This window comes from Lepidochelys olivacea (genome assembly GCF_965140295.1).
Source record: "Lepidochelys olivacea isolate rLepOli2 genome assembly, chromosome: 1".
NCBI classification, from domain to species: domain Eukaryota; kingdom Metazoa; phylum Chordata; order Testudines; family Cheloniidae; genus Lepidochelys; species Lepidochelys olivacea.
The window spans coordinates 324,557,087-324,582,919 of NC_140411.1; the positions used below are offsets into that span (position 1 = coordinate 324,557,087).

Consider the following 25,833-nt stretch of genomic DNA (forward strand, 5'->3'; position numbering starts at 1 on the left):
ACTGTCCGTGGACACCTGCAAGGGGGGAGTCTCATGCAATAGGGATGAGGATTTTGTGGAGGAGGAGGACAACGACGTGGTTGAGGATAGCGCACAGCAGGCAAGTGGAGAATCCCTTCTCCCCAGCAGCCAGGAAGCGTTCATCACCCTGGAGCCAATATCCTCCCAACCCTCCCAGGGCGGACTCCTGGACCATGAAGCTGGAGAAAGGTACACTCACCAGAGGTGCTTTGTAAATATAATACAGGGTTTAAAAGCAAGCATGTTTAATGATTAATTTGCCCTGAAGACTTGGGATGCATTTGCGGCCAGTATAGCTACTGGAAAAGTCTGTTAACGTGTCTGGGGATGGAGCGGAAATCCTCCAGGGACATCCCCATGAAGCTCTCCTGGAGGTACTCTAAAAGCCTTTGCCACATGGTGTGGGGAGGCCCACTCATGCTGAGCTGTTTGCGTTTGGCTGAGAGGGATCTTCCCTGAAACTAGCCACGGAGGGGGGTGGTGATGCACATGTGCCATGTAATGTGAATCGCTTGATTCAGTGTGAAATAGCCTTCCCTTTGTTCTCTAAAATGTATCTTTTTAAATACTACTCTCCCTTTATTTTCCTCCCGCAGCTGCAAATGTTTCTACGCTCCCCCATCATCTCCGTCCCAGAGGCTAGCGCAGATTAGAAGGCAAAAAAAAAAAAAGCAGTCGCGATGACATGTTCTCAAAGCTCATGCAGGCCTCCCGCACTGAAAGAGCTCAGTAGAATGCGTGGAGGCAAACAATGGCAGAATCCAGGAAAACGTTAAATGAACACAATGAGAGGAGGGAGGATGCAATGCTGAGCCTAATGGGGGAGCAAATTGACATGCTCAAGCGTCTGGTGAAGCTGCAGAAAAGGCAGCAGGAGCACAGACCGCCACTGCAGCCCCTCTGTAACCGCCTGCCCTCCCCGACAAGTTCCATATCCTCCTCACCCAGATGCCCAAGAACATGGGGGGGGGGGGGGGGAGGGAAGGCTACAGGCACCCAGCCACTCTACCCCAGAGGATTGCACAAGTTTTGAACTGTAGTGTGGCCTTGTCCTTCCCTCCTCCACCACCCCACCTGGGCTACCTTGCGAGTTTTCCCCCCCGTGTTTGATGAATTAATAAAGAATGCATGATTTTGAAACAATGACGACTCTATTGTCTCTGAAAGCAGTGATCGAAGGGGGGAGGTCGGTTGGCTTACAGGGAAGTAGAGTCAACCAAAGGGGTTGGGTTTTCATCAAGGAGAAACAAACAGAACTGTCACACCGTAGCCTGGCCAGTCATGAAACCCATTTTCAAAGCTTCTCTGATGTGCAGAGCGCCCAGCTGTGCTCTTCTGATCGCCCTAGGGTCTGGCTATGTGTAATCAACCGCTAGGCAATTTGCCTCAACCTCCCACCCTGCCATAAACGTCTCCCCCTTACTCACACAGACATTGTGGAGCACACAGCAAGCAGCAATAACAGTGGGAATATTGGTTTTGCTGAGGTCTAACCTAATCAGTAAACTGCGCCAGAGAGCTTTTAAAAAGTCCAAAGGCACATTCTACACCATTCCGCACTTGCTCAGCCTGTAGTTGAACAACTCCTTATTACTGTCCAGGGCGCCTGTGTATGGCTTCATGAGCCATGGCATTAAGGGGTAGGCTGGGTCCCCAAGGATAACTGTAGGCATTTCAACATCCCCATCGGTAATTTTCTGGTCTGGGAAGTAAGTTCCTTCCTGCAGCTGTTCAAACAGACCAGAGTTCCTGAAGATGCGAGCGTCATGCACCTTTCCCAGACATCCCATGTTGATGAAACGTCCCTGGTGATCCACCAGTGCTTGCAGCACCATTGAAAAGTACCCTTTGAGGTTTACATACTGGCTGCCAAAGTGATCCGGTCCCAAGATAGATGGAACGCGTATCCCTATCGACCCACCAGTTAGGGAACCCCACTGCAGAAAAGCCATCCACTATGACCTGCACATTTCCCAGAGTCACTACCTTTAATAGCAGCAGCTCAGTGACTGCGTTGGCTACTTAGATCACAGCAGCCCCCACAGTAGATTTACCCACTCCAAATTGATTCCTGACTGATCGGTAGCTGTCTGGCGTTACAAGCTTCCACAGGGCCACTTGCTTCTCAGCTGTGAGGGCCGCACTCATCTTGGTATTCTTTCGCTTCAGGGCAGGGAAAGCAAGTCACAAAGTTCCATGAAAGTGCCCTTATGCATGCGAAAGTTTTGCAGCCACTGGGAATCATCCCAGACCTGCAACACTATGCGCTCCCACCAGTCTGTGCTTATTTCCCTGCTATCTGTCTCTGGTATGGGAGCCACATTTGTTTGAGCCACATGCGAGCAATAAGAATGACCCGGGTTTTGTCCTGCCTGATCTTGTGAATGATCTGGCTCAGTAGTGGGATCGGCAGAAATGCATACAATAGTGGCACTTCCTATTTTACAAGAAGAGCATCGCCCAGGGAGTGGTGTCCCAACCCAGCTCAGGAGCAGTACTGTGGGCACTTAGCATTCTGAGCTGTTGAGAACAGATCTATAATAGTAAACCCCCATAATCTGAATATGGCTGTGAGAGTTCCGGGATCCATCTCCCACTGGTGGGTTTGTGAGAAGTCCCTGCTTCATTGGTCCGCTGTTATGTTCTGACATCCCAGCAGATAGGATGCCAAAACGTCTATGTTAGTGATGCACCAATTCCAGAGGTGTATTGCCTCTGCACTCAAGGGGCATGATCAAGCTCCCCCTTGGCGATTTATATAGAACATAAATGCTATATTTTCCATAAGGATCTTGATGGTCTTGTTCTGGATTAAAGGGAGAAAGTGCTCGTAAGCGTTTCAGACTGCCCTTAGCTCCAGTAAGCAGGTTAGAGTCTGCTGGGGACCAGTGGCCCTGGATCGTATTGTCATGTAAATGTGCCCCCCATCCTATGATGGAAGCGTCCGTCATGATTGCTATAGTCGGAGCTTTTTGTTGAAAGGAGATCTGCGCAGAAGTTCTGTGGTTTACCCTGTGGGGCATCGTGAGACATCTGTTGAGAGAATGTCTGTGAGGTATATATACAGGCCTGGCTTCGAACTGTAAGCTTCTCGTGTGGAGCCTGGAATATTTTGCGACAAACGTTGTCACAGCCATGTGCCCCAAGAGTTGTAAACACGTTCTAGAGGACGTTTGTGGGCGGTCCATCACTGTTGCAATTAGATTGGCTAAGGTGAGGAAGCATTGTTGGGGTAAGCTCGCTGTTGCTGTGAGACAGGCAAGGTAGGCTCCTATGAATTCCAGCTGTTGGACAGGAACCATGGTGGACTTCTGCACATTTATCTGTAACCTAAGGTCCACGAACAGGGTTATCGTGGTCTGTGTGGCGTTTATCACTGCCTGCTGCGTTGGTGCCCTGAGCAGGCAGTCATCTAAGTATGGAAAAATTATCACCCTGGCTGCGGAAGTGAGCTGCAACAGCAGCAAGAAACTTGGGAAAAACCTTCGGGGCGGTTGATAGGCCGAAGGGTAGCACTCTGTATTGGAAATGCTGATTTCCTAGGTTGAATCTCAGGAACCTTCTGTACATCGGGTGAATGGTAACATGGAGGTCGAGGGCTGAGAGCCAATCTCTAATGCCAGAATTATTGTGGCTAGAATCACCATTTTGAAACATTGTGTTCTCACGAATTTGTTGAGTTTTTGTTAATTCAGGATGGGTCTCTACCCTCCAGTCTTTTTCAGAGTAAGAAAGTAATGGGAATAAAACCCTCTCCCCGTGTGTTGAGTTGGTACGGGTTCCACAGCACCTAATTGTACGAGGTGGTTTATTTCCTGTTGTAACAGGTGCTCGTGAGAGGGATCCCTAAAGAGGGATGGGGAAGGAGGGTGGGTAGGTGGAATAGAAATAAAGAGGATGGAGTAACCCTGCTGGATAATTTCCACATCCCATTTGTCTGTAGTGATGTTGTTCCAGATTTTGTAATATAGTGACAGACTGTCTCCAAAATGGGCTGGAGACGGGATATGGTTCCGGAATCAAAGAGTGTGGAGGTCTCGTGCCCTTGACCACATCTTCAAAAAATGATTGTCTGGAGGTGGATGGTTGAGACATGGAAGGCTTCTCTCAGTTTTGCTGGCGTCTTGTCTCCGTTTACATTGTTGGTCATACCGTCTTTGGGGCTGGGAGTATGGGACAGCCCAGAATCTCTGGTTGTAAAACCTGCCTTGTTTCTTTTTGTTTGCAGGTACATAGATGTCCAGGGTTTTTAAGGTCACCCAGGAGTCATTTAAGGTGTGTAAGGACACATTGGTGTTTTCTGCAAACAATTTTTGCCCCTCAAAGAGTAAGTCTTCGACAGTGGCTTGAACCTTCTTCAGGAACCTGGAGAGATGGAGCCAGGATGCCCGGCACATTACCACTGATATAGCAATGGTCTGTGCTGCTGTGTCTGCAGAGTCGAGAGAGGCCTGCAGGGCTGTTCTGGCAGTGAGAGCACCTTCAGAAATGTTTGCTTTCTGCAGTTCTTTTCTGTCATCTGGCAGACTTTCAATAAAAGCTGACGTCTTGGAGAACAGATTATGTGTATATTTTGCCAACAAGGCTGAAAAGTTAGCTATGCGGAACTTCAGCATAGCTGAGGACTAGGGGTCATTCTAGACTGGTGGTGTTTTCCCCCTTTGATTAACCACCTCTACCACCAGCAAGGGAGGAGCTGTGGTGGGAGTCTGCCAAATTATTTTTGCAGGGTCCATTATGGAGTCATTAATAGGCAGTGTTATCTCTGCTGTTGGGGATGCCCGAAGTATATCTGTGAGCCTGTGTTGGGTTTCTGGTAGCTCTGGTTAAGGAAATGTCCAGAGATTCTGCTACCCTTTTGAATAGGGTCCTGGAAATCATCCCCCAAAGTGCAGGGTGGTGGCATTACCATTTCGTCCGGTGATAAAGACAAAAATGTGGGTGAGTGGCAGGGTATCACCTTCAGGTTTGTCCTCAGGCTTCTCGAGCTCTTCATCCTGCATCTGAGGGTGCTGGGACAGTTGGTGAAGGGGACCGTGTTGTTCTGGACCTTGTTGGGTTGGGGGGGGCTGAGGTTCTGGGACGTATATATGGCCCAGGGATCCCAGTACGGCCAATTGGGTGGGAAGGTCATAGGAGGCGTACCCATGGTTGAGCTTGCCAGCCTTGTATGCCTGCAGATGTTTGGTGCTGAGAGTGTCCTGATTTAGGGAAGGAGTGGCGAGGGATATATAGCCCTGCGTCATCCTCTTCTTCCTCATCGCTGGAGAGGGGAGGGGCTGACCCACTGGGAGTGGACACCAGGCTTGGTCCTGGTCTAGCTGGGATACCATTGGTACCAAATAGGGGAGCCCTAGGCATTGAAGCAACTATCGGGTCCGCCTGTCTCATGAGTTGCTGTGGAACCATAGGACTGGTGCCAGGGGAGGCAGCATGCACTGACTAGGAATCAGGGTCAGAGCTGTCTGTGCCGATGACTTGCTGTGTTGTTTAGGTACAACAGGTGCCACCACTGCCCTGCTCGGTGCTGAGGTTTTCTTCGACTCCATCAGTGCTGAGCTGGGAGGTTTGGCTTTAGTGTGCATACCTCCATGAGAGCTTGCTGGCATACGGTCTTTAGCTCCTTGGGAAGTCTTTGTGCCAGACGTTCCTGTTGCCTCATGGTCTGGCGCTCTCGGTGCAGTCAGTACCAGAGCAGATTTTTCACTCAGTGATCACTTTCTTTTAGGCGAATCTCATTGTAGGGATGAGTGAGACCACTTTTTGGTAGCCTTTTGGGGAGCAGGCTCCTTAGCAGCCGTTTTTGAAGTAGAGTCCGTCAGACGCTGCCGCTGGCGACCATTGGCCAGGAGGCATCCTGGACTCAGGGTAGGAGGTTGGTCTGAGGGATTTCTCCATCATTAGGAGTTTCAACTGTAGATCCCTGGCCTTCCTTGTCCTAGCAATCACTTTGCAGTGTGGCACTTTTGAGCAATGTGTGTCACACCGAGGCAGTGGACACACTGAGTGGCCATCTGAGACTGGTATCAGAAGTCTGCAAGTCAAGCAGTGTTTAGATCCAGGAGAGCTGGGCATGCCAGAAAGGGTACTTGCTTTGGAGAAAGAAGAGGAATAAGCCTGTTCTTGTTTCTCTCGTTGTCTTTCAAAGCCAGGGACCCGCTGAAGAGGTAGGGTGAAAGGGAAGGGGAAAGGTATAAATTTTTTTTAATAAAGAAAAACTACGTAAAATATAAAATATAGGCTATAAAGAACTAAACGATAGGCTAACAATACCAGGAAAAACAGAAAACTATTGAGCTATCTAAGGTAAGAAAGGCGCTGCTGTCACTCTGACTCAAGGCAAACGCGGAAGAGAAGAAACTGGGGGACTATTGGCTGTGCACAGTAGACAACCACTCTGAACAGTGCGAGATGGCTGATGCGCGGGCGTGGCCAACCAGGCACTGCTACTACAAATCTCTGATTACAAACGCAGCATGCCAAGACACCTAAAGTGGAGCACCCACAGGGACATGCCTCAAAGAAGCAGCATTAGTACCATTATACAAGGCACTGGTGAGACCTCATCTGGAATACTGCATGCAATTCTCGTCTCCCACTTTTACGAAAGATGAATTCAAACTAGAGCAGATGCAGAGAAGGGCTACTCGGATGATCCGAGGAATGGAAAACCTACTTTATGAGAGGAGACAAACAGCTTGGCTTGTTTAGCCTAACCAAAAGAAGGCTGAGGGGAAATAGGATTGCTCTTTATAAATATATCAGAGGGATAGATACCAGGGAGGAAGGGGAGTTATTTAAGTTAAGCATCAACGTGGACACAAAAACAAATGGACATAAACTGGCCATCAACAAATTTAGGCTCGAAATTAGGCAAAGGTTTCTAACCATCACAGGAGTGAATTTCTGGAACAGCCTTCCAACGAAGCAGTGGCGGCAAAAAACCTAACTGAGTTCAAGACTGCACTTGATAAGTTTATGGAGCGGATGGTATGATGGGACTGCCTACAATAGCAGGTGGCCCATCAACGACTGCTTTTAGCAAATATTCCCAAACGGCTAGAGATGGGATACCAGATGAAGAGGGCTCTGAGTTACTACAAAGAATTCTTTCCCAGGCGTCTGCCTGGTGAGTCTTGCCCACATGCTCAGGGTCTAAGTGATCACCATATTTAGGGACGAGAAGGAATTTTTCCCTGGGTCAGGTTGGCAGAGACCCTGCAGCATGGGGCATAGATCACTTTCAGAGTTAAACTAGTGTAAATGGTGAATTCTATGGAGCTTTAGTCTTTAAAGTCTTTAAACCATGATTTGAGGACTTCAGTAACTCAGCCAGATGTTAGGGGTAAAGGAGTGGGTGGGTGAAGTTCTGTGGTCTGCAATGTGCATCAGCATTTCTCAAACGTGGCCGCATGCGGCCATCAGGGGCTTTTCTTGACGCCACAGCCTCCTGGGCAGTGACTGGGGGGAGGAGGGGTCAGCAAGGAGAGGTTGCGTCCTGCCCCCTTCTTGAGCCACAAACATTAGAGGAGCAGACAGCCGGTGTGAGTTTCCCACCTTCCCGAGGGCGGTGGAGCTCAGGCTTCCGGCTTCAGCCCTGGTGTGGCAGGCGGCAGGTTCTGGTCACGTGTTGGCAGGCTCTGGGCTTTGGCTGCACAGCTGCAGTCTCCTCCCTCAGGCCACTGGGCTTCAGGCTCACACACACACACACCCCTTGTCGCCTCTGGTTCCTGCTGCCGCCCCAGTCCCTCACCCCATCATCCTTGGCCCCCACTGCCTCCCATCTCCCCATCCAAGGCTTAATTTGTCCCCCAGCTTTCCAGGGCTGAGTAAGTCTGCTGTGAAAAGAGATATTTGCATGTTTGTTAATATCACTTTTCACTGCCTCTCAGCTAGCTAACAAGTCTCTGCTGTGAAAAGTGATATTAAATATTCAAATATCACTTTTCACAGAAGTGGACTTACTAGCCAGCAAGTCTAAAAACAAACAAACAAAAACAAACAACAAGAAGACAAGAACATGCAAAGCATCTGGTGTTTCTATTCTGTTTGGGTCCAGTAAATAGAGACAACTGTATGTTATTACTGAGTCTGCAAAAACACCCCTACATAAATAAATTACTATGACTGGACATGTATATGCACGACTGTATTTGTTTTTCCTGAAGTATTTTAGGAAAAATTGTCAAAGCAGCCACCAGCAAGAGTTGGTGGCCGCACACTGAGGCCACCAAAAAATTTGTTGTGAGAACCCCAGGACTAGATGATCATAATGGTCCCTTCAGACCTTACAGTCTATGAGTAGAAGGTATCCATGCTGGACCAAAGCCAGGAATTTCATGCCAAGGGCAATCCTGCCAAGATCACGTTCAGCAACATGGTTCTCTGCACAGCTGCATTCTTACATTAATCGAGGAGTTGTCTATGATCTTTCACATCTGCTCTTGGAGGGCTTACAATCAAGATGTGACATTGCCCAGTGACCCAAGGCATATTAATATATCAACACAAAAGTAAATGGCATTTATTTCTCATCTTTTGGCTCTAGATTTAAGATTAATTCTATTCATTAGGAGCATTAGCAGAAAGAGGAGATTTTAAAAAGGTTTCTGCATAGTTTGCCTAGCAGCCTGGAAAAATGTGAAAAGTACAATAGACTGTTTTTTTAAAAAAAAAACAGGAAGTTCTGCATTTATTAATTCCCAGCAAAAAAAAAAAAAAAAAAAATTAACCTTAAATCTTCTTCAAATGGACTAGATAGCTCAAGAAACTGTAATGGGATACAGAACCTTTAAATTCTATGTCACTCATCGAAAATGTGGTTCACATCAGTAGTAACGAAAATTTATCAGCTAATGACTATTCAGTAGCCTATGTGAAATGAGTTCAGTAGTCTCAGTGCACTTCCTAGCATACAACTGTCTACATGACAAAAACCATTGTTACAATTACACTATGTTAAGTCTCTGCTGAGGGGACAAGAACTGAATTGATTTAGAGGCTGAATTCCCCTTGAGGTTTACCTGACATCTTTACACTGCAGTTTATCCAGTCCAACAAATAAATATAATAAAAGATTTTTACTTACTTGGATCAGATTTTGAAAATGTGTCTCTGTCCAAAAGGTTTCTGTTAAAGAAAGACAGATAAATGACACTGCTACTAAAACAGAGAAAGACGATCTCAAAGAAAACAATGATAATTTCTTTCTGATTGAAAGCCTCTACAATGCATACATGATTAAAAACAGTTTATTTAAGGAACATAAGGGGACACAGTTGGCTCTCCTCCATCTCTTATGCATATCAGAATTACTCAGAGCTAGTATTCTGCCAATCTCAAAACGTTACACTTTTCAGTTTGTCACACAATTCTGGTGCATATAAACTGTAGATTGTAGACTCAACTACCACAAAGGGTAAAGAAGCAAAACACTCTATCATTAAAAATATATTTTTAAATGTAATATCCCACAGGAACTGAAATAACTTTAAACTGTCATGGTAATTTGCGAGTTTATTATTTCAGCTTTAAGCTAAAAGTAACACCCCCCCCCACCCCCAAGATTTAGAACAAATCTTTCAAGTTGGGTAGATCTCTACCTAAACCAAGCTTCTAGGCTCAACCTAATCTTTCCAGGCTAAAACAGTCTTTTGGCCCTGGATCCCTCTAGTAAAGTGTTCTGTGTCCAAGCTCTCATTATTTGATTACACTTGGTATCTTACCTACAAATGTAGTAATTGCGTAACTATACAGTTCACTATTGTTAAACTATCATTAATGCAAACTAGGAAACTTAGTTTGTACCCACAGCATCCACTTGGGGAGTTAGAGAGCAGTACTTTGGTGCACACTGCTTTTCACATCCCGTAGTCCCAGCTGTGGGGTAGTGTAGAAATAGCATGGGTAAAGAGGAAGTGGTCAATCTTAATACTGCTCTACTGTTTCTTCTTTCAGTTTAAATAATTATAGTTCTTCCAGTGTTGTATTTTGCTGAAGTAACCAGTAATGGATTTTTTATTTTTGAGTAACAGTGGTCCTCTTTCCTTTCTCTTATCCTAAACTCTCTCCAGTATTAGGCTTTGTGATGACATTTGATCATTCTTAATTTATTTCATTAGGATTAAAATGAACACTATCCACATATGTACACTCAGATAGTAATTTCAGACATAATTACCATACTGAATCAGATGAGTGGCCCATCAAAGTCTAATACCCTATATTTGACAATGTCCAATACCAGCTGCTTCGGAAAAAGTTACAAGAAACTCTGTAATAACAATTACGGGGCAATCTGCCCCCTAGGGAAAATTTCCTCCCAACTAACAGTTATACATGTCAAGACAAACTATATGAAAATGGCATTAAGGTTGGGAGTACATACCAATAAATAAAGTAAAATACATTACAGGTGTTTCAATTATCCCAAAAATCAAGTGTTATAAATCCCTAAAATTCACAATTAAATATAGAAGAAATCCAAACATGTTGGGGTATGGAAATCCTTAATCAGGATACCAAACCACCTTAGTGTACTAAGTGTACACCTTAGTGTACTTACTAACATTCGGGGGGGGGGGGGGTTGGTTGGCTAGCTCCCAGTACTAAAAGGGGAAGGGTCTATGGGAAATCAGGACCCTGAGACTGATAGTCCCCAGGAACAATGGGGAGAGGCCAATGCTCCAAGTCAGCCTGAATGACAGGGCAAGCAGGCTAATCAGGGAGTCAGGAGGCCAGTTTTGGGCCCCACACTACAAGAAGGATGTGGATAAATTGGAGAGAGTCCAGCGAAGGGCAAAAAAAATGATTAGGGGTCTGGAACACATGACTTATGAGGAGAAGCTGAGGGAACTGGGATTGTTTAGTCTGCAGAAGAGAAGAATGAGGGGGGATTTGATAGCTGCTTTCAACTACCTGAGAGGTGGTTCCAGAGAGGATGGTTCTAGACTATTCTCAGTGGTAGAAGAGGACAGGGCAAGGAGTAATGGTCTCAAGTTGCAGTGAGGGAGGTTTAGATTGGATATTAGGAAAAACTTTTTCACTAAGAGGGTGGTGAAACACTGGAATGCGTTACCTAGGGAGGTGGTAGAATCTCCTTCCTTAGAAGTTTTTAAGGTCAGGCTTGACAAAGCCCTGGCTGGGATGATTTAATTGGGGATTGGTCCTGCTTTGAGCAGGGGGTTGGACTAGATGACCTCCTGAGGTCCCTTCGAACCCTGATATTCTATGATTCTAAGTGCCCAGTGCAGACAGAGTACCCTGGAGTGGGGACACCCTAGCCCCTGTCCTAGGTAACCACAGCAGGGTTGGGGGGGCGGGGGGAAAATCGAGCCCTCCAGGAATTCTGGGCCCAGCCTTGTTGGGGTTACGAGGACTCTGCCAAACAGGAGAGTGGAAGGGGAGTCCTCAAGGGCAGGGAGACCACTGGGTAAAGGAAGTGGGAGAGAGGACTCAGATCCTTTCGCTAGCCCACTTCACTGGGGTAGTGCAGAAGCCAGAAAAGTTCCCCACAATAGCAGAACTATTCCCCACTTATATTAGCTCTCCACTGTAGCAATTGTGTGCAATAGCTTTATGATTATGGAATTTTAGGTTTGTGGTCAACAATTAAACTAATTATTTAAGACATATTTGATCTTCTTTCATGTTGCTATAGGGCAGAGTTAAGGTCATCTGTTTCTATGCCATTCATTATTTTCTACATTTTTACAATTTTCTCAACTCATCTCTAAGCCGCTTCTATTTCTAGTGCATATCTTTTATAGAAATTGAGTGACCAGAACTGAACACAGTATTCTAGGTGAGGTTACATAACTGATTTAATAAATTGAAAATCACATTTCCATAGTATTCCCTATTCCATTAAGTACATAGTCTAACATTTACTTGACTACTGTTGCACAGTGAGCAAAAGGTCTTTATCAAACTGTCCGTAAAAATGCAAGTCTTTTTTGTAACTTTGTTTAAAACCAGTAAGGTGTAAGTATTCATAAAGTCTAATGCCAGAAAGGACTGCTGTGATCATCTAGTCTGACCTTCTGCATAACACAGGCCACAGAACTTCCCAAAACCAATGCCTGTTTGAACTAGGCAGAGCATATCTTGATTTAAAAATTCCTAGTGATGAAAAATACTGGCCTCCTCTTTACCTCCCACCCCAAATTTTGGGTCATCTGCAAAATTTATTTAGTTATGATTTTTTGTTTTCTTCCAAGTCATTGATAAAAATAGTTAAAGGGCATAGGGCCAAGAACTAATCGATGTGAGACCGCAGTAGACATACCCTCACTCAACAATTCCCCTTTTACAATTAAATTTTGAAACCTGTCAGTTATGCGGTTTTTAATCAGTTTAACGTATGCCATGTTAATGTTATATCGTTCTAATTTCTTAATCAAAATGTCATGCAGGATCAAGTCATATGGCCTACAGAAGTCTAAATCTATTAATCTTTATCAACCAAACTTGATATTTTTTTTGATAAGATATCAAGTTAGACAGGATCTATTTTTACATAAGCTCATGTTGATTGGCATTAATTACATTACCCTCCTTTAATTCTTTATCAGGCACTCCATTATTTTGCCTAGGATCACTGTCATGGAAACAGACCCATAATTACCCAAGTCATCTCATTTACCCTTTTTAAATACTTGGCACAACGTTAACTTTCTTTTACTCTTCTGGAACCTCCCTAGTGTTCCAAGAGTTATCAGGAAGGGCGGAGGGGGGGGAAGAAACATTAACAGTGAAGCAAGCTTCTTAGCCAACTCCTGGATGCAAGGTACCTGGACCTGTTGATATTAAATGTCTAACTTTAGTATCTGCTATTCAACATCTTCCTGAACTGTTATTGGAATGGAAAGCATTTCTTCATCATCAATCATAATCTGATAGGACTACATCATCTGTTTCTCCTCTTCCCCCACCACAAAACAAAAATATTTATTGAACACTTCTGCCTTTTCATTATTGACTATTCCACAATTTCCATCTAGTAATGGACCAACAAAAAATTCTTCCCAGTTACAATTTACAAACCCCTTCTTATCGTCCTTTACTCTGTTGACTATAGATTGATTAGGTTTACCTGACTGGCCCACACAGACAAAAATAGGTGGAGCATCACATCTTCAACTGGTATGGAGATCACCCTGGGGCTTAAGGATGAGACAGGTGCCCAGAGACCCGAGTCAGGCAGCAATGCACAAATCTAGAGGCAGAAGCTTAGGCACCTAGGGAACTTTTACAGCAGAAATCTAGCCGCAGAGTGAATTTAAGTGCCTAAAGAGTTATGCGGCAGCTTACCAGGGGTTTTTATGGATCACAGCAGCACCTAACTCTTTGTTTTCTGTCTCAGGATACTTGAACCAGGTTGCTTTTGGAAGTGGCATCAGTATGCAGAAACCAAAAACCACATTTCTTTAAGCCAGGGCATTATAGAGAAGAGATCTGATGATGTTGAAGAAATGATTGTAGAAGAAGCCAGCATCATATTGATAGAATCTAATTTCTTTTTGGTCTCCCTCTTTTGATCTCCACAGAGCTTCTTTTTTCTGAGAGCTCAGGAGGAAGTGGAGATACACAGGGCCATTTAAGCAGATAGTCTTTTTTGTGTCGCCATTGCATGTACTAACAGAAGAAAATTTCAGCACCTTTATAGGTACTTTTTGATCTTTGGGTCCTCTGGAGAGCCCATCTCATCAAATGGGATCAAAATCTCTCATCTTTGACTGAACCTGACTAAGGACAAGAAAGAGGAGTCAATCTTCAGGTCAGAAGAGAATCTGATGGCCTTAACCCAGCATAATCTCATATAGAGATACTTTAATGATTGACTTCTTTTCAGGCTTGGAGCATACAGAGAAATGTGCGGGGGTGAAATCTACAGATTTCTCAAAAGACCTGCCTTTCCTATGGCTCATCTTGAGGGGGATCCTGAACAGGAGGTTAAGTTGCTTGCTCAGGCAGCTCGAGAGAAATTAATTAATCCAATGAAGACCTCTATGCCTTTATTAGGGAATAACTGACCTGAATCTTCTTTCAGAGTATTTAAGAGGGAGGAAAGTTCTCCTTCATCAATTGAGGACTAGAACAAATACTTGTTTAATCTAGACAACCCTCAAAAGAAAAGGTCTCTTTGTTTTGCAAGTTGGGAAGTAGTATCATGTTTATGGCCCAGTGATGAAAGTCCTGAAAGGAAGAAGAAGAGAACCATCCACACTGGCTGGAGTAGGATACAGGGTCAGGAGGTCAGAGGAGGGAGGGAGAGCCCATCACCCAGAACATCTACATAGTTTGGATGTATGCGGTGCCAGCTTAAGAAAGAGTGAGGCGGGTTAAAGACATCCGAATAAGTTTCTTGTTCTATTTAAAGAGTAGTAACAATAAAGCAGAAAGAACTAGCCTAATTATTCCATACATAAAATAGTTCTTAGTGAATGAAATTATTAGCTTTACTGTAGTGTAACCTCAGTCAAACCAATAAAATAAAAACCTCTTACTTCCCTAAATTGTGCAGCTATTATAATCATACTACATTTAGCCTAAAACTTGAAGATACTGTACCACACTTGATTAAATCAGACCAGTATTCACTAATCCAGTCAGCTGCTGTAGCTAAGTATAAAATAAAAATCACTGATCCCTATGTTGTTTTATGTGGTTTAATTTATACAATTTATACATTAGGGTAATTTATACATTATGCACGGACCGATTAAAAAACTGACCTAGATTATAAAGGTAACATTTGTTTTAGGTTTCAGAGTAACAGCCGTGTTAGTCTGTATTCGCAAAAAGAAAAGGAGTACTTGTGGCACCTTAGAGACTAACCAATTTATTTGAGCATATTTTATTTCAGCCTGCTCATATTTGAGTTTTTTTTTTCTAATTTCAAATTTTAGAGTAATGAGAAACAATACATACTAACTTCATCTCTGAAGAATACAAAATTTTCCTCCTGTAACCTCACACGCAACTTAAAATCCACTCACACATAGCAAGTGAGAGCCTCATCTCCTGCAGAATCTCAGATTTCATTAAATATTACTTATCAGCTTAATATGGTGGTGCCATTTTCCCCACTGTCAATTTTCAGACTAGACACTTTAATACTCTCTTTCCTCACTAAACACGGGTCAACAGGGGAAGAATCCTTCCCTTGTGTTTTGACAGAGGACTTACTGAGCATGACCCAGAAAATTATTTCTAAGGGCCTCCTTGTTATTTGGGTAGTATCAGACTCAGCCCTTGAGTTCTATGGCCTGTATTATACAGAAGGTCAGACTAGAACAGGGATTGGCAATCTTTGGCCCCTGGCAGGCCAGGAAGGTTTGTTTACCTGCAGCGTCCGCAGGTTTGGTCAATCGTAGCTTCCATTGGCTGTGGTTCGCTGTTCCAGGCCAATGGGGGTTGCGGGAAGGGCAGCCAGCACATGCCTCAGCCCACGCTGCTTCCTGTAGCCCCTATTGGCCTGGGACAGCGAACCATGACCAGTGGGAACTGCAATCGGCCAAACCTGCGGACGCTGCAGGTAAACAAACCATCCCAGCCAGCCAGCAGCTTTCCCTGGCGGACCGCATGCCAATGGTTGCAGATCCCTGGACTAGAAGATCACAATGGTCCTTTCTGATCTTGGGCTCCATGAAAGAGGGCAACTGTAGAATGATTCAGAATACTTTCCCATCAGAAAAGGTAGTTGTGACATCCCCCAGGGCAGGAGTTCTCAACCTTTGTTTTTTGGACCCCTCTTCCCCCACATGCTATAAAAACTCCATGGACCCCCTGTGCCACAATAACTGGTTTTCTGCATATAAAAGCCAGGGCTGGCATTAGAGGGTAGCAAGCAGGGCAATTGCCAGGGGACATGCCAGAGGGCCCCCCCCCCACAAAGCTACATTGCTTAGGCTTTGGCTTCAGCCCCGGGTGGTAGGGCTCAGGACCCTGGACTTCAACCTCATGGGCTGGGACTTCAGCTTCGTTCCCTGAGCCCCAATGAGTCTAATGTTGGCCTTGCTTGGCGGTGCCCCTGAAACCTTCTCACAACCCCCCTCCCCAGGGGACCCCAGACCCCTGGTTGAGAACCACTGCCCAAGGGTACAGTGTGGACTTTTGAAAAGCTGTGCCCCTTAATTCTTAATTAAAGACCAGGTGTAACGATGCTGGTTCTGGTGGGACCCAACTGAGAGTGCCAATTCAGGATAAATTGCTTCAAGCAGGGCAGTTACAGCCCAAGGCTGGGGTTTCTATGCACACCAAGGCAAATAGAGAAGACTTTGGTTTTACCCCACTGGCTAACCACAAGTCACACAAGCAATTCCCTTAGACACTCCAGTTTCCCAGGATCACCAGTGGTGCCCCTCGTTATGGGGACAAATGGTTATGAAAACCAATACCCCAGTAAAAAAAAAAAAAAGGTTCTCTCGATCCCAAAGGGCCAAGCCCCAGACCTAGGTCAATATACAAATCAGATCTTAAAAATCATGCTGTTGCCAATCCTTTAGAATCTAAAATCTAAAGGTTTGTTCATAAAAAGAGAGAAATATAGATGAGAGCTAGAATTGGTTAAATGGAATCAATTACACACAGTAATGGCAAAGTTCTTGGTTCAGGCTTGCAGCAGTGACAGAATAAACTGCAGGTTCAAATCAAGTCTCTGGAGTACATCCACAGCTGGGATGGGTCATCAGTCCTTTGTTCAAAGCTTCAGTGTAGCAAAGTTCCTCCAGAGGTAAGAAGCAGGACTGAAGACAAGATGAAGAAGCTGCAGCAGCTTTTTATATCCTCTTGCTATGTGGTCTCTTTCTTTCTTTGTCCCAAAGACAAGCTGTCCATCACATGGCCTGGAGAAACCTCAGAGTTCTGTCCATAGGCTGGTCCCTGCATACCTTGCTGAGTCCCAAGGCGTGTCTGCCTTCTCTGAATGGGTCAGTTGTATAGTTGATGGTCCTTAATGGGCCATCCAGCAGGCTCGGCAGAGCTGACACCAACTTATCTGGGGTGTCACCCAGAAGCATAGCATAAGTTTGAAATACTTATATCTTTAAATACAAAAATGATACATGCAAACAGATAGCATAATCATAAGCAGCAAACCATAACCTCATCTTAGACACCTCATTTGACCCCCTTTATACAAGATTTGGTGCCACTACAGGACTTTGGTTGCAAAATGTTCTATATGGTCCCAGTTCAAGTCAATAACGTCATACCAGGATTTCCTCTTACACGGCTCTGCTGATGGAAAAACAGCCTCTCCAGGCCATGCTCACACAGCCATTAGCATATAAAGGCACACCCAGCGAAATTACATGAATGCTCTCTCAGTCACTCATGAACTAATTCAGGGGAACACCTCCATATCCTTGTCATAGCACTGCACCCCCGAAGCATGTGCCTTGTATAGTCCAGTTCCCTCACCGTGTAGTGCAAGCTCATTAATTAGTTCATCATTCAAACAAAGAGTAAAGAATATGTAACAGCCTTTGTTAACCTGAATAGAGATTCCCCAAACACTTCAATCAAAACATACTAGTTTAGATAATCTAGTTCTGTTCTTTTATCTAAAGATAGCTTTTAAGTGATAAGTGATACAGGCATAAAAGGTCAGAATTGACTAAAAAAAGAAATAAAATGATAAAAATTCCAATCTAATTCTGAAGCTTCACCAAGCTAACTAAAATGTGAAGCAAGCAACTTTCTCACCCAACCAGATGCTGCAGACAGTTCACAATTCATCCTAACTAGAAAACCTTCCAGTTAGGACCATCCCTTCCCACAGTTCAATACTGCTACTCTTTGCCCTCCAAACAATCTTACTTCCAGGTGTTGAGATGAGGGAGGAGCGAGGTAATTTGTGTGTTGGAGTATAAAAAGGAAAAAAAAACACAGCTCCTCATGCTGAAAAATCCTTGCTGTGTCAAGTGGTTAGACAGTTCCATTGCCTATGTGCCCTGCAATCAGTCCTTCATATGAATTGCAAATTCTTGCTTGCACCCTCTGTGTACATACAGTTGACAGTCAAGGCCTTTATTACTTCTGAGGTGCTAGTCTGTGGGCTTTTCCCAGACTCACAATATGTTTCATTAACAAACCTATAGCAAAATCTCATAACTCCATATACAGTGTTGAGGCACAAGTTTTAACAGGACAACAATGTTAAGCAAATTATGACTTTTCAAATGATACCTCACAAGGCATCTCCTGTAAAAAGTCAGAAAGCAATCTAGTTAGATATGCATTCGATTCTGTTTTGTTTAAATGGCTGATAAAATAAGTTGTGCTGAATGGAATGGATATTCCTGTTTTTTGTGTCTTTTTGTAACTTAAGGTTTTGCCTAGAGGGATTCTCTATGTTTTGAATCTGATTACCTGTAAGGTATTTACCATCCTGATTTCACAGGGGTGATTCTTTTCCTTTTTCTTTAATTAAAATTCTTCTTTTAAGAACCTGATAGATTATTCATTGTTCTTAAGATCCAAGGTGTGTGTTCACCTATGCAAATTAGTAGATTTTTATCAAGCCTTCCCCAGGAAAGGGGGTGTAGGGCTTGGGGGGGAAAGACGTTTCCAAGTGGGCTCTTTCTCTGTTATATTTGTTAAACGCTTGGTGGTGGCAGCAATAAAGTCCAGGGACAAAAGGTAAAATAGTTTGTACCTTGGGGAAGTTTTAACCTAAGCTGGTAAAAATAAGCTTAGGGGGTTTTTCATGCAGGTCCCTACATCTGTACCCCAGAGTTCAGAGTGGGGAAGGAACCTTGACAGCTGGTGAGGGGGGTTGTTAGTGGGTTAGAGATAATTGTAATCATAAATCCAAAGTTTCTATTCAGTCCAGGATTTTTAAAATTATGAATTTAAGCTCCCAGGCTTGTCTTTTGAAAGTGATATGTGGGTTACCTTTTGAGGATGAGGACTAAAAGGTCAGACATAGTGATCACTTTGTAAAAAGTGTTCACGCAAGTGAGGAATAGGTGCTGGTGAGGGCACACACGCTGAAGGGAGCTCACGGTGCTAGAATGGATATTGGTGGCAGTAGCAAGGTGAGGGATTCAATCTCAGTACAAGACACAGGAGATTCCCATTTTGAGCCAGTGATAGAACACAGCACTGAGGCTCAACAGCAAAATCCCATCTTGGGTCCTATATCAAAGGATCACAGCATAGTGGTTGGTTTCAGAACCCTCAGTGGGCCCACTGGAGTATCAAGCTGTAGGCACTGAGAAGCTAGATGAGCATGGAACCTCAAATCTCTCTCCACACCTTCACTCCCTGTGGTGGAAGGGAAAGTCAGATGCTGGGTTACTGTGTAAGTCCCACCCGCACAAAAGGTCACTGCACATGGGCATTAGTGTCCAGTATGACTGCCAGGCAGAAGGCCCATGACAGAGAGGTGCCAGCTGGCAAAGAGTTTACTATTTTGGGTCAGCAACTCGTATCAGGTCTGACAATCTCACTACACCTAACATATTGCTTTCACGGTATTTTTACACAAATAGTGTACTACTTGTTGGGATCCAAACCTTTTGTTTGTTATAGCAAATGAACAATCAAAATGAACGATGAACTGCTGGAGTAAGTTAACTTTTGTCACCTCGGACAAAGGTGCTAGCTAAATTAATTAATAAAATAATATTACATGCCTCCAGTATTCTGTGTTAATTCATTGAAGAATACAAAATAACACAAATCTCAAACTGAAATGGAACAGTCAAATATAAAAATTTAGAAGTGTAAATTTTCAGTTTTGTTTCAATTAAAATAAAATTCCAAACATTGATTTAAATCTCAGTTCTAAACAAAAAAAAAAAAATCAATTAATTTTGCCAGTTTCTATGGCAATACTATTACCATGCCACCTTACTTCTGCAGCTGCTGCTCTCTGGCCACCCAGCTCTAAAGGCAGCATCCCAGCAGAAGCAGTGCAGAAGTAAAGGTGGCATGGTATTGTCCTGCTGCAGGGCTCTATCCCCTACTATTTCCCCCCCCCCCCCATTTTTCCGCCTCATTTTTCCATCCCCTCAGCTTTGCGCCTTGAGTGGCTGCCCCACTCGCCCTGCCCTGGTTCTGGCTTTGAGTACTGTACTGTAGTTGGGATGCAGGGACCAGGGTTGTTATAGCCGAAGTTTCATAATAATGAAAGACGTTACAGCAATGATGCACTGTATTGTAAGGTATCAAATGAAAGCCGGTGACACACTGGTCACCGTAATCACTGAGATGCATGTATGGATGGTGTGTGAGGAGTTGTGTATTCCTACTAAAAATATGCTTTAAAACTATGTAACCTGGCAGAGTTGACTGACAGGTTCTCTGCTAGACCGGATGATTTAAAGATTTTTTTTTAAATGTCATTTAAATTTAAATTTTTTCTTTTTAAAAAACCTGTTTAAAATGAAATCTGACTGTAATATAAAATATGTTAATGTCTTAAAACATTTACATATAAATTTGTTCAATCCATGAGCCTCTACCAAAAACTGAGTTAAGGGCTGCTTTTCTTTCGAATCTGTTTAAGAAATAGGGGAGGGGGAGAACCTAACTTTTGAGGTCAAGCTTAATAAATATGGCACAATAGGTCATGTACTGTATTAAAGCTTTGATCCTGGGGAGACCCAAGGCCTGTTCTATTGGGTACAGGAGTTCTATTTAGCTGTAACTCAACATGTTTTAATGGCTATATCAACGGAGAAGAAAATCACCTTTCTTTAGAAAAAAACTGAAGTACAAATGGGAAAACTGACTAAAAATCAATGATTTAAATAGAGCAGAGGTCCCCCAAGTGTGGGGCAGGCCCCCTAGGAGGGTGTGGAGGAACGTCCGGGGGGGGGCATAGTGGGGCCTAGGCCAGCCTCACAGGAGCAGGGAGGGAGCACCAGCCAGCCCCTCCCTGCCCTCAGCTCCCAGCCCTGTCCCCAGCCTCTGCACAGCTCCAATCCCAGTCCCGTGCTAGCCTCCAGCCTCAGCGCCGTTCCCAGCCCAAGGCCAGGGCAGGGGACAAAGCCAGGAGCAGTGCCGGACCTGGCCATGGGCCTGGCTGCCAGTCCCCACAGCGGCTCGGCTGCAGCTCCACTCCCGCCCCCACCCCCAGTCTCGGCCCCTGGCCGCAGCCCCACTTCACCCCCAGCTGCTACCCCAGCCTCAACCCCCTTACACCGGTCCGCATCCTTCCCTCTCCCGCAAACCATGGCCTGCTCCTTGCCCCAGCTTGGGGGGCGGGGGGGGGGAAAGAAACATGACAGGGATAAGGTAGGGGCATAACCCTCAAAAGTTTGGGGACCGCTGAAATAGAGGCTTTCCACTTCGTGATCTGAATCATGATTTAAAATCAATCCACCCTGTTTTCTGCCAGACAAAGCACCTATCTATTCACCTATCCCTGACTCTTATGTAAATTAAGTATAGTAAACAAAACACAATGAGAACTACATCTGCATTCTAAGTGTAACCCTTCTGCCCCTCGGAGTTGGCAGCAACAAGGGCCGGGTTCAATATCTAGGGGATCCATTCCAATAACACAATGCAAACCAGCTCGAGCCCCCACCCAGTGACCTGGGACAAATATATACCACCCCCGCTGGGTGCCTCCAAGAGGCAATACCTCCCCTCTCGCAAGCACATAGTCTGAGTGTAGCAAAAAGCCTTTTAATAACAGAGAGAAACAATGTGGTATTATGTTGGGGAAACACCACTAACAGGATTCATAACACAACCCATGAGCAAAAAACCCACCCCAAGCAAATTGGGGCATGCCCTTTCCCTTTGGTTCTTGAGTCCAGCAACCCCAAATCACCCAAAGTCCCAAAAGTCCAATGACCCAAAAGTCTCTGTCCCTGGTCAGGGCAGCCCCAGAGTTCAAAAGTTTATCTACAGAGCTTTACCTCCCAACCTGGGCGGAGGTAAGAGGCACCTTACATGATCTGAAGCAGACTGCCCCACAGCTCCAAAGGCCTTCGCTCCACTCTGCCAGCCGCCCCACAAACTGCTTCGCTCAGCTCCGCTCTGCAGCCCACACGCAGCTCCCGCCATCCCACAAACTGCTCCACCAGCCGATCCACGAACTGCTCCACATCCCACCAGCAGCTCCCGCCATCCTATAAACTGCTCTACCAGCCTGTCCACAAGGCACTCCAGCCATCCCGCAAACTGCTCCACAATATATCTTCAGGCTCCCCCCACTACTTAACACAACGCTCAGTGATATCAGCTCTTTGGTGAATTCAGCTTGTAGTAGGGGAGCCTCAGTGCTGGTGCACTATTAGCCCAAAGTGAGCTCAGCAGCCTGTAACTAGACTTCTAATGAATTAGCTCTGATATTCCACAGTGGAGAGAAGAGGAAGTGCAATTAGCATGTAAGGCCCTCACCAAGGGGCCCATGCCACCAAGTATTAATACTTGTCCCCAGCCTCTCTCCATTCATAGAGTTTTGGAACCCATGACCCTTGCCTAGCGAGTGCTACTTAGTTGATGGTAAGTACAGTTCCAAGCACAGTTCCCATAATCAGGGTAATAACAATTTATTCTTCCTGCCCCAATAACAGAAACACTGGGGATCCCACAGCAGCCAAAGTGACCGTTTGGGCAGCTATGGCCTCATTCTAGGCGGGGTGGGTGTGCCTATGCAAATAAGATCGGCCCCTGAAGTTCTTTTCCACAACTTGCCACACCTCACCACCAGATGTCAGGGTGGAGCTCATCCTGACACTGCTTACCTCAGTCAACATAAGGATGTTAAATTAACATGGAAAGATGCTGGAAACTGAACCACAGGGCATTGTCCTGTCCCTGAGGTGCAAAGACAATCAACTCTGGGGTATAATAGGAAGGCAAAAGGATCCCTGTTTTATCCTGCATCTGGGGCCTACTGAACAGTGCAATTACAGTCATGAAAATGGGATCGCAACAAGGGTTTGGCTGAAAGCACCATAAAGGACATTTGGGCAAGACAGACTTTTTTAGACAAGGGCTTAGCCTGTTAATTTTAAGCTTAGAATGTAAGAAGCATGTTATACCTTTTGTTTTATTTGTAACGTGGTGTTCTGACTATCCTTGCTTGCGATCTCTTACATATTAAGATGTTAATAAAACTTTATATTTGTTTTACCCACAAAACCTTACGCCCAAATAAATCTGCTTAAGGTGCCACCAGACTCAACATTGTTTTTGTGGATATAGACTAACACAGCTACCCCTCTGATACTTTATATTTGTTTTCACTATAAATAGATTACAGTGCTATATTGTTACATTGGAGATTATACTCAGCTGAATCGAACAAGCTTGTGTTCCTTTGGGGACAGCTTATCTGGTAATTTCTGTGAGTGTCCAGTGGATCAGGGCTAGATACTACAGAGGATAGGGTGACCAGATGTCCCAATTTTATAGAGACAGTCCCAATTTTGGGGGCTTTTTTCTATTACCCCCCCACCCCCGTCCCGATTTTTCACACTTTCTATCTGGTCACCCTAACAGAGGGACACTTATGGGGAACTTCGGAACTGGGTGCACTTAGTGTTAATTTGTAAGGCAAACTGAGGGCTGGTGTAAGTTCAGAGGAGAGTGCTTATGTGACTGAAGCGCTGGCAGTATCAAGAAGTTGACATCCAGCCATAGGCACCAAGTTTCTAATCTTCTGGGGGGCGTTCCCCCTCAGCTCTGCCCAGGCCCCACCCCCACTTCACCCCTTCCCCCAAAGTCCCACCCCGCCCTGGTTCTTCCCACCCCCGCTCCGCCCCACATCTTCCCTGCCCAGTTCCACCCCCTTCCCCTAGCATGTGCCCTCACACCTCCCCCCGGCACTTCCTGTTGCCGTGAAACGGCTGATCCATGGTAGGCACTGGAAGGTGGGGGGGGGAAACTCGCTGATCGGCAGGGCCGGCTGGTGGGCAGAAGGTGCTGTGGGGGAGGGGGAGGTTCTGGTAGGGGAGCTGTCCGTGGGTGCTCAGCACCCACCATTTTTTTCCTGTGGGTGCTCCATCCCCAGAACACCCATGGAGTCAGTGCCTATGCATCCAGCTACCATAAGACAGACTCTCTCTCGCTGAAAGCAGTGGGAATAACATGGAACCCCAAGGGAGGTGTACCTGTTGAAACCCTCATAAACCCCGTGAAGTCTTGGTGAGAGGTCAATGGCTCCCAGGAAAAAGGAAGGCTCTAGACTAAACTATCCTATATTACTCAACTTACGTTTACAAGAAAATATTAAAATCAGATTAAGGGAAGAGCTAGCCTGAGGTAACAAAGACAAGTTCCATTTGCTCTCTGCGACAGTGGCAAAGGAACTGAGGCTGTCAAGGTGGTGCACTCCCTTATGTAGAGTAGGTCAAGGATGTCACCCCCACCGCCTGCCCCCGGACTTTGCAAGACATTGCTTTTCAATGCAGTTCATCAGCTACATACCAGATGTACCATATTTCACAAATGGAAATGCACCACAAATAAGTTCTTCTTAATATATGTAACATCACAACTAAACAAACATCTATAAGTTACTTATAGACCACAGAAAATCCCAACACAAACATTAAACACGAGACCAAAAAAAAAAAAATCCCAAGTATTTAAAACTTTGGAAGTCAGTATCTAAACTTAAAAGCACAATTATTTTGGTGCTTCCTGGTAGATCCCCCTGCAGACTTCTAGAATCTCCCTGGATTGGAAACCCACAGACATACTGTGCTCTATCAAGTTCACAGAAACTCTGGCCCTTTCCTTAATTATCTGACATTAAATAAATGTCATGGACCAAGACCCTGTTTTTCTAGGCACTTCACAAACACAGAGGGCTCCTAGGCTAGGCACTATGATAATGCAAATCAATAATAATAATGAAAAACATTCTGACTTCTTGCTTCTCCAACAATTGTAAGACTATGCCTATGCTCACATTTTATAGCCATACAAATCAGACAAAACATTGTAGACAAAAAAAGAAATAACTGTAAAATCAATACTAAATCAATGCCAAGAGATGAGCCATTTTATCCACAGGTGTCTGGATTTGGCCAGGGATGTAGCAAGTCTTATGATGAAGCAAGACACTCCAGCCATCTGACTTTTTTTGAGTGTTGCTTCGGGGGAAAGAAGTTCAGTTCATGGGGCAGAGCAACCAGTCGGAGCTGCTGCACGAAGAGCTCTCACCCCCCACTCCCTCTTTCCACCAGTTGAAAATGGCTTCAGTGTGCAGGAGCGGGGGGGGGGGGGGGTGTTGGGTGTCGAAGGGAAGGAAAGAGCTCAGAAGCTCAGGTCGGCTCCCGTCCCTCATCCCCTCCTGGAACAATGGGGATGGCTCCTCTGGTCCTCTCTCCACTCACTGCAACATGCACCTTGGGAACAGGATAAAGGGGTGAAGAAGCACTAGAGCTAATCCTCCCCATTGCCCCAGCCTGGAATGGGGGAGAAGGGGACCCTGCTGTAGTCCCCACTCCTAGGCCTAGGAGAGAGAAGTGAAAAACCCCAGGAAGAGCAGAAATGAGGTAGAGGGCAGAACTGATGGGGTGGAACATTGAATTGATGGAGAGGCTAGAGGGCAGAACGTATGGGTCCTGGGGCTACAAATGAGCAGAACTGACGCAGGAACTGGGGGAAGGAGGAGCAGGATTAATCGCTGGACAGGGGACAGACAGATGTAGGGGTTAGAGCTCCTCCAACTTTCTAATCACACAAAACAGAACACCCTTGCCCTGCCCCTTCCCCAAGGCTCTGCCCCCCGCTCTCTCCATCCCCCCACCCTTGCTCTCCCGCACTTTCACTCACTCATTTTCACCAGGCTGAGGCAGGTTAGGTGTCTAGCCTTCACGCTGCTCCCAGGAA

General features: G+C 45.2%; 1 protein-coding gene across 3 annotated transcripts in view; it reads right to left on the reverse strand.

Moving 5' to 3' along the window:
* CPNE8 (copine 8) overlaps positions 1-25,833 on the reverse strand; it is a 282,884-nt gene that overhangs the window by 252,641 nt on the left and 4,410 nt on the right. For 2 of the 3 annotated variants that reach the window (XM_084621135.1, XM_084621136.1), the window contains exon 2: positions 9,110-9,150. The exons of the other annotated variant lie outside the window; for it this stretch is intronic. In XM_084621135.1, the coding sequence (XP_084477261.1) occupies positions 9,110-9,150 (41 nt within the window). The remainder of the gene's footprint in view (positions 1-9,109; positions 9,151-25,833) is intronic. 3 annotated transcript variants of the gene reach the window in all.